The sequence below is a fragment of the Diachasma alloeum genome, unplaced genomic scaffold, assembly GCF_001412515.2.
Source record: "Diachasma alloeum isolate Michigan unplaced genomic scaffold, Dall2.0 Dall_scaffold_00345, whole genome shotgun sequence".
NCBI lineage: Eukaryota > Metazoa > Arthropoda > Insecta > Hymenoptera > Braconidae > Diachasma > Diachasma alloeum.
Genome location: NW_021680484.1, coordinates 430,537 through 439,325, shown reverse-complemented (window position 1 = coordinate 439,325; position 8,789 = coordinate 430,537). Strand labels below are relative to the sequence as shown.

Sequence of the window (8,789 nt, the reverse complement as noted above, 5' to 3'; positions counted from 1 at the left end):
CTGTTGGAATTTTCAACTTTTTTCTTCGAGTTTTGGATAGCCCCTTGAAAATCTTGAGGGTATAAAAAAAAATAACGAGAAATCCGTCAAAAAAGTATTTGCATAACAATGGCACTTTGATTAATTCGTGATTAATTAATTAAAAATCATGTTTATTATTTGTTTATTGTTTTTTGTTTGTTTATTATTAAAAAAATGTCCTTTAAAAATGAATTATTATGGTCTCATATGAAATTTCTGAAGTTAAAATGAAGTTATGAGAATAAGAATAAGCATGTAAATAATTTAATAAATGTACAACATCTATCTCGACATGCTCTGTATTTTTCTGAAGTATTCATTCACCATTCCAGGTCAAATGTTGATAAACACATGTTTGTGAAAAAAAATTGTTCGTGAAAAATTTAAGTATGTAAGTTTGTATTTAAGTATGTAAGTTTGTGAAACCAAATAAACAAAGAGAATGATGAATAAAAAGAATGATACTCATCTCTAATCATCTTAGTCATTTCCAAGAGTTCACGACTTTTCAACTCACCAAAAGGGGAAATATTGTGAATTTCATATGAAAAATTTCGCTAAAAACTCATGAAACCAGTCCCTCAAACTAAAAACTTTTGACAAATATTCTCAATATTATCTTACCTGCCTCGGACATGTGGGAGAAAACTTACCTTAAGTTTCATCGACTATTATTTTCGTTAAAAATAGATTTTCATTTTTTTGAAAAGCAATAACACCTCCGCAATAATTTCTTTGACTACAGCGATTCCAAAGCATGATTTCACGTACGAGCCTATGTGATTTCAAGGATATCAGTGATGACAGTAATTTGATTGATTTCACGGATCATTTCAGCTCGTAGTGACACCATCATTCCAGGAGCTACTAGCCCCTCAGCAATATTAAAGAAGAAAATTAACGAAAAATCCCTCCAGAGAAGTGGAGGCATTAATTACAAGGATTAATTGAAAGTTGATTGTGACTTTCTTTCCATTTTTGGATAGCCCCTTGGAATTGGTTTCGAGGAATACTAAGGATGAAGCCAAAATCCGCCCAGAAAAGTAATTGCATCAACAATGGCAGTGAATAACTGTTAAAAAATCGACTGGCCATGTTTTAAACTTTTTTCTTCGAGTTTTGGATAGCCCCTTGAAAATACTTTGAGGGTATAAAAAAAATAACCAGAAAATCCGTCTAAAAAACTAATTGCATTAACAATGGCACTTGATTAATTCCTGTAAAATCGACTGTTGGAATTTTCAACTTTTTTCTTCGAGTTTTGGATAGCCCCTTGAAAATACTTTGAGGGTATAAAAAAAAATAACGAGGAAATCCTCCAAAAAAGTATTTGCATAAACAATGGCATTTGATTAATTCGTGGAAAATCGACTGTTGGAATTTTCAACTTTTTTCTTCGAGTTTTGGATAGCCCCATAAAAATTCTTCCGAGGTAAAGAAAAAATAACGAGAAAGTCCGTCCAAAAAAGTATTTGCATAAACAATGGTATTTGATTAATTCGTGGAAAATCGACTGTTGGAATTTTCAACTTTTTTCTTCGAGTTTTGGATAGCCCTTGAAAATACTTTGAAGGTATAAAAAAAAATAACCAGGAAATCCGTCCAAAAAAGTATTTGCATAAACAATGGCATTTGATTAATTCCTGTAAAATCGACTGTTGGAATTTTCAACTTTTTTCTTCGAGTTTTGGATAGCCCCTTGAAAATACTTTGAGGGTATAAAAAAAAATAACGAGAAAATCCGTCTAAAAAAGTAATTGCATTAACAATGGCACTTGATTAATTCGTGAAAAATCGACTGTTCGATTTTTGAACTTTTTTCTTCGAGTTTTGGATAGCCCCCATGCACAGATAGGTGTTTATAAAAAAAAAATAACGTTTCATAATGAAATTCAATTTCGGGCACATACACATGTGCGCCCGACGCCGTCCCTGACTTACCGCTGTAGCGCGCTCGTGATTGGTCAACTTAAATTGTTCATAACTCATAATTTATTCATTTGATTGAAAAATGGCAAAGGAACTTTCTGTTTCAAATTCCATCCCCTACCCCCCTGTCAAAGGAAAACTCGTTGACCTGGGACACCCTGTATGAGGTCATATGGGTAATATAGAAATCATAAGAGAGTCATATGGGTGTCACTATTCAAAACAATAGAAAAAAAAGTAATAAATTTCAAAAGTAGAGAATCCATTCGGAAACATTGCTAACTTGTTAGCTACATAAACTATATACCCATCTACAGAAAATACGATTATCCACTTGTTTTTCTTGTTTGCACTTGATATTGCTTCAGCAATGGATTAAATTTAAATGAAACCTACGAAAAATTTGTCGGTAATTGATGAATGTGGGAAATTGTCGGTGGGAAAATTGTCAATGGATACAATGGATACATGTCCGTTATTTTGTCGCGAAATTTTATTCGTGGATCAAAAGTCACATAACGAACACGGAGGATAATTTGACGCACTTGATTGGTCTATTCAATGATGGTTCATTCTTATGATTGTCTGCTCGTCTAGACCATTTGACTCATCATCCATTGACTTTTCCTGATGGCCTTCTTGTCTCTGCTCTTCAACATATGAGATGGTGAGACCTTCATGATTACCATGCCTACACGCGCCAAAATTTGACCCTTATTGTTTGACCGTTCTGAAATTTACTGCACTTTCCTGTTTCACCTGAATGCTCGTTCAACTCTTCATGTTGCCCTTCTGGCCTTTGCCATTTCCCCATTCCAATCGGTTGATCCTTCTCACCACGTTTCTTGTCTTCTCCCTTTGACTCTAGAGATGTATTATGATTTGAATGCGAGTTCTCCCAATGCAGATGACGAGCTTAGACTTTAATCTGAATTTTCCTTCTTTTCATTAGAACACATTTTTTTTCGAAATTTTGATAAAAGAAATATCGATGTTTGAGACCGAAACATCAAAAATTGATTAACCGACAGATGAATACATAAAAAAATATCGATGTTATAAAATCATCGATGTTTAGACAAGAAGGATCAATATTTTCGATTAATTGTCACACATCGTCGATTCCGACCCGGAACGGACTAATCAGCGTTTCTGACATACAAACAATTGACCGTGGCTGAATTGACATGGAATGTCTCATATACATGGGTCAAATCAATAGCATGACACCTGTCCCATTTCACTCTGAAAATTATTCACCTTTCGTTTCCATGTTCCAGGACATACGAATAATTAGACCCGCAGAAAATGCAGCAACACCGATCAGAAGTGCACATAATCCACGAGGAACAAATCCTGGAGGCAATCGATCAACTCCGTCGTAGAAAAGCTCGTCCAGACGCTGATCGAATCTGTAACTACCTCCTCCGAAAATTTTCAGTGGACGCTAGGGACACCATCGCTGACCTGCACCGGTTAATCGAAGCTGAGAAAGTCATTCAGGTGGATTACAAGGGGAACACTAGCTACAGGAATGCTTCGAAATGGTCTCGACTTCAGCTGTATAAAAACCGTCCGGAAGGATTTGTAAAAGAAAAACTGAACTCAAATATGATGGCCTCAGCCTTTGCAGAGCTTCTCGTGGAGGAGCCGGACTACCTCGATCAAGGAGTCCCTCCATTCCGCCTGATCGAACAACTCCTTGACGGTATCAGCAACCCCACATCCCGAAAAATGGTTGAGGACTTTTTGGCTAAAGAAGTCTCTAGTGGAAACGTAACGAGGATGAACAACGGTAACTACTCCTTGGTAGGAACAAGTGATGTTTCCAGCAACACATCACTTCAAATGGATAAGGAAGATGTTGATATTTCTGATAAAAACCCCAGAAGGTATTCTAGTGAAACTGGAGACTCCGGAAAGGACTCAATACATAAAGAATCTAATTCAGATTTTTTTGGATTTGATGATGGAGGAAATTGTGACTCCAGAAGCGACAATACGCCTAGATCGTCGAGGCAGGCCAGCCCAAAGGATGATCATGTAAAGGAGGGTGGGTTTGATAAGTTTGAGGAGAATATTGAAAAGAAAGAGCAGGAAAAGGAGAGGGAGAAAAAGGGAATAGAGAGGAAAGAGCGGGAGAAGATAGAGACGGAGAACGAAGTAGTTGTGAAGGGGGACGAGGGCATGAGCAGTGTGAAAAGGTCGAATAAGGGTGAAAGGAAGCAAAGGCTACTGGTGAGGCCTGATGATTCGATGGATTTGGAGATTAAATTTGAGGAGGAATTCGAGGGCGGTGATGAGAAAGAAAGAAGGGAAATGAGACGACATGATGTGGAAGAAGGGCAAAGTGAGGAGAGGGAGGATGAGGAGACTGGGAGGAGCAGTAATAATCAGTCTCCAACGGGAGGGACTGTTGGAGGATTTAGAAGTGCTAGGAGGAAGGTTTGTTTTTTTCTCAAAATTTATTATTCCGCGTCGTAGATTCAAGAGGTTAGGAGTCGACTTGTTCAATAATGCAACAAAACTCCGATGAACAATACTAATAGAGCTGTAAATAGACCCAATTTGCATTTCGCGAGTGATTGTTGACGTACTGGTGCCTAATTTTTTTTCTTTATTGATAGATATTAACATATAGATTACATTTGGTGAGCGGTTTTGGCATAATAATTGAAAAAAATATGAATGGCGGAAGATATTTAGACTAGAAATGTTCTCGTGTACGTAAACTAAGTTCATAGCTGAATTTCTAAAAAAAATGTTCAAATTCTCCGATTCAGAGATTGACAATCCTGATTCGTTGTAAATCTTTGAAATGATCATAATTTCTTCACAGATCTTTTCAGATGCATTGTGAATAATTTTCGTTTTTTCTTTCTTAGAGAGCAAAAAAAGTGTTCGATCCCTCCGACACTAATATCCCTAAACGTAAAAGAGGAAGACAACCCCTCGCAAGTAAAACTGCTGTTCAAGCATCTCATGAGTATCAGGAAAGTCCTCCAAAGACCACTACCAAGGAGGGACCTAATAGACAATGCAGTTTATGTGCCAAGGATAAATCGGAGTCACTCGTTGCATGTCGTGACTGTACAGTCAGAGGTGAATCAAGCGTCTCGATATTGGTGGAGATATTTTCATTGAAATTGTTGCTATTTTTAGCTCATCCAAGGTGCATTTGGAGTCCTGAGGACTTAATTCACAAGGTTGGAGCCAGCTGGCAATGTGAGAGATGTAAAACTTGCAGCGTTTGCTGTGAAACTTCCGAAACTGTAAGAGAAATAGCATTTTTAACTTCCCGACCAAAGGGAGGAACATTTTGACACAGGTGTGTGTGTGTGTGTGTGTGTGTGTGTGTGTGTGTGTGCGTGTTGGGTGATCAAAATTTTGTCCAATGACATCTAGGTGTTATTCTCGTAAAACGTGTGAAAATAATTAAAAAATGAGTGTCCTTTAAAATCCAACACTTTTACCGCGAATAACGATGGTATTTGATTTTTTTGTACGATCAGTGCATCTAAACTTTATAACCAAAAATTGAGAACCCCCCTCTTAACGCCCTAAATGTTTCAGCAAAAATTCGCCATCTCCCTTAGTTTCAAAGATATTCTTGTAAAACTCACTGACGAACTAAGTCGTCTAAAGGAGCGGGGGGGGGGGTACTGAATTCTCGATGTAGAACCCCCCTCCCTACAGGACCTATATATGAGACACACAAAGGCACCTCTTCGACAGTGTACATCGAGAATTCAGCGAAAAATCAGCTTGAATCAAACCAAACAATCAGCTTGAATCAAACTGAAAAATTGATCTGAATCAAACGAAAAAATCCACTTGAATTAGACCGATATTCCGGTTTCCATCTGTCCGAGTCCGACTTGATTCAGATCGATTTTTCAGTCTAAGTCAGACCGACTTTTTTGGGTGTACTCAGCAAAATCATCTCAACCGTTTTCACGTTATTCAGATGGAAATTTTTCAATTTGATTATTTTTCTAACTAGGCAGGACGCGTGCGATCAATATGCTATGTTATGAGATCAATATATGTCATTTTTTTCATTCTCATTCATATGAAGTTTCTGTTCTATAACAACTATCCTATGAACTGGTATATGAATAGTCTCATTCACTTGACTGATAGTTATAAAAGAATGCCAAACCAAGCTGAATTTACAAGAACCTTATGAAATTCCATTTCTGAATAAAAACTCGGCGGTAAATTTTAAGGAATTTGATATACTTTCGCCTGAGCATAAAATATCGATACAAATTTGGGCAGAAACCGAGCAAATCTCGTCATTAAGAGGAAAACCATGAAAATTTCAAAATGTGACATTCTAAAATCGCTACATTATCGTGTAAAACAATTGATGTAGTGGATGAAATAGATGATCTAGAATATTAATTTGAAGATCTCGATGAGACCTTCAAATTGACATATGATTTATCCACGCAGGTCATATCTAAAGCCACTTTGTGCCCTAGTGGAAAAACCTAAGGCAGAGGCGTAACATGCCTGATGAGAATTTCGGATCGGACTTGATCAGTTTCTGATCGAGACCTGAACAGAATTTCCACTCGGGTGGTCCGCTTCCTGGTCATGGTGGCATCGCAGGCTACCGTCACCATTCTCATGATGTTGTGTGCCTTCTCAGTGGCATTGCTGCTACTGATCGGGCGATCATCTAATGCTGCTGAATAGGAGCTAGGGTCAAAAGTGCTCACTCTCCAGCCAATGCAGTTGGTCTTTTTAGGTGTTAAGGCTGTTCTCTCGCCAGTACACGTCTGCCAAAGTATTGCACGGTGGTCGCTTGCAGTTTCAATATCAGATACTCTCTCTTTCGCAAGAGTGCTGCTCAGAAAGATGAGGTCCACGATTGAACTTGCTTCCTCTCATGAAGGTTGGTTCGTCGCCGCTGTTCAGCAAAACCACGTCTAACGCTGCCATAGCTTTCAGTGCAGCTTGTCTACTGCCCAGACATTGAAGTCTCTGGCTATTGCCACGGGAAAGTGCTGTTTCACATCTTCAGCCAGTCTATCTAGAAAATGAATGAGCTCATCAATCGGGAGGCTCGGTGGGGTATAGCAGCTGTAGAAATTGATTCCATCAGCCTTAGCCCTGACAAAACTATACTCGTTGCTACTCGTGGTGCACTGGAAAGGTCGGTTTCCACAAGCCCAGATGACGGTCGTCTTGGTGATGTCAGTAACCCAGGGTTGGGCGCCAATATGTTTATACGGCTCTGAGATAATGACAAGATCAAACTTCAGCTCCCGCACCGTCTGCATAAGCAGGTCGTGTGCGGTCTCACAATGTTTGAGGTTGAGCTGTAAGACCTTCATCGTCGTCTGTTGGTGAGCTTCTGAAGCGCGTCCTTGTATGCTGGACATCTACTACTACCAGCCACGTGAGCACAATTCTTTGCGCTGCTTTTCTCGACGCACAATGCGCATCGGGCATCCTTCTCACACACAGCGACCTTATGGTTACCTTCTCCGCACTTAATACAGAGACTGGACCGGTCCACTTCATTCTTGCACTGAGGGGCAGATGTCCATAATGCCAGCAACTGAAACATATGGTTGGTCTCTCCACTACTCTAATTCGGCAGTTTACCCAGCCAATCCTGATCTTACCGCGGTCTCTCAGAACGATCTTTACCGTCGACGACGGCAGTGTCACCAAGGCAGTCTGAGTCCCCCCATAGGCTTTGCGAAGAGACTTGACGGCATCCAACGGGATTTCGCACGCTTTTCCGGCTGCTTCTTGCAGGGTTGCGTGAATTTCCTCCGTCGTCATTTCATCAAGATCACGGATCTCGTCTTGCGGTCAGTTACTGACCATCTCAGCGTCCTCTCCAAGGAGTTCAGCGATGATTTTTTGAAGTCCATGGCCTCCATCTTTATTTTTCTTGGTGAGAATGATCAATCGATCTCTAGTGGCCGTTCTGCGGACCTTATCGACCAAGGTACGGACCTGATCATCAGGGATGTCCTTCTTCACCAATCTGACTATGTCAGCATATTTTTATTTCTCTTTTGGCCGGACATTCAGCGCATTGGGCTTGGTCACTGATTTGCGCGTTCCCTTCTTCTGCTGGGGCTGCTTCTGTTGTTGCCTTGTAAGCTGCTTCAGGGGTTGGGTTGTAAGTTGCTTCTCCTTTTTCTTCTTCTTGACCTCTTGCCAGTCCGTACCCTTCTGCGATTCAGCTGGCGTCTTGGCGGGTGGAGTTGGTCCTGCCTCTTTCCTCCTCTTCGACTCCTGAGTCTCTAATAGCGACGTTCGCTGTCTGCGTTTCGCCTTGTGAATCTCGCGATCGTCTCCAGTGGTGGATCCATTTTCATCGTCGACCTCCGTGTCCTTCGCTGACATCTCAGTGATTTTGCGGCCAAGCACTTGCATACAGTGCTGTCTGTTGGGCATGATGTCCATTTCTCCCTCCTGCATCTTCATTTGGTTTATTTGCTAGATTCATCATAGTGTTCCCACGAGTACCTAGGGAAATGACTGTCCACTCTAACAGAGTCCCGGTTGCCGGAGTAAGGCCACTTATAATACACCCGGGGTGGGACCTGGTGCCCCGGGGACCACCGTTTGCGACCCCAACTACTCCTGGCGCCTTCCAGAGCTCGGCACGGTGAACACCTTGACATTGGGATGAGGCTGCTGTTGGGAGCCCACCCTGCACTCCACTTTTTCAGTTGGGATACGTCGTGTCTTGAACTGCTTCTTAGTTTAGGTACATCCCTGAAGCCCCTCCACCGTCGACAAGGTCCTGCAGTTCCCAGGAGGGTGTTTTTTTTTTTTTTTTTTTTTTTTTTTTTTTTTTTTTTTTT

General features: G+C 40.5%; 1 protein-coding gene across 4 annotated transcripts in view; it reads left to right on the top strand.

Moving 5' to 3' along the window:
• The window catches only part of LOC107040840, a 235,035-nt gene that overhangs the window by 67,929 nt on the left and 158,317 nt on the right, over positions 1-8,789 (top strand). For 3 of the 4 annotated variants that reach the window (XM_015261102.1, XM_015261103.1, XM_015261104.1), the window contains 3 exons: positions 3,231-4,395; positions 4,836-5,052; positions 5,113-5,222. In XM_015261102.1, coding sequence (XP_015116588.1) covers positions 3,259-4,395; positions 4,836-5,052; positions 5,113-5,222 — 1,464 coding nt within the window. In that variant the 5' untranslated portion in view covers positions 3,231-3,258. Of the gene's footprint in view, positions 1-2,555; positions 2,618-3,230; positions 4,396-4,835; positions 5,053-5,112; positions 5,223-8,789 lie in introns of those variants that run through there. The other variant, XM_015261106.1, reaches the window with a different exon arrangement.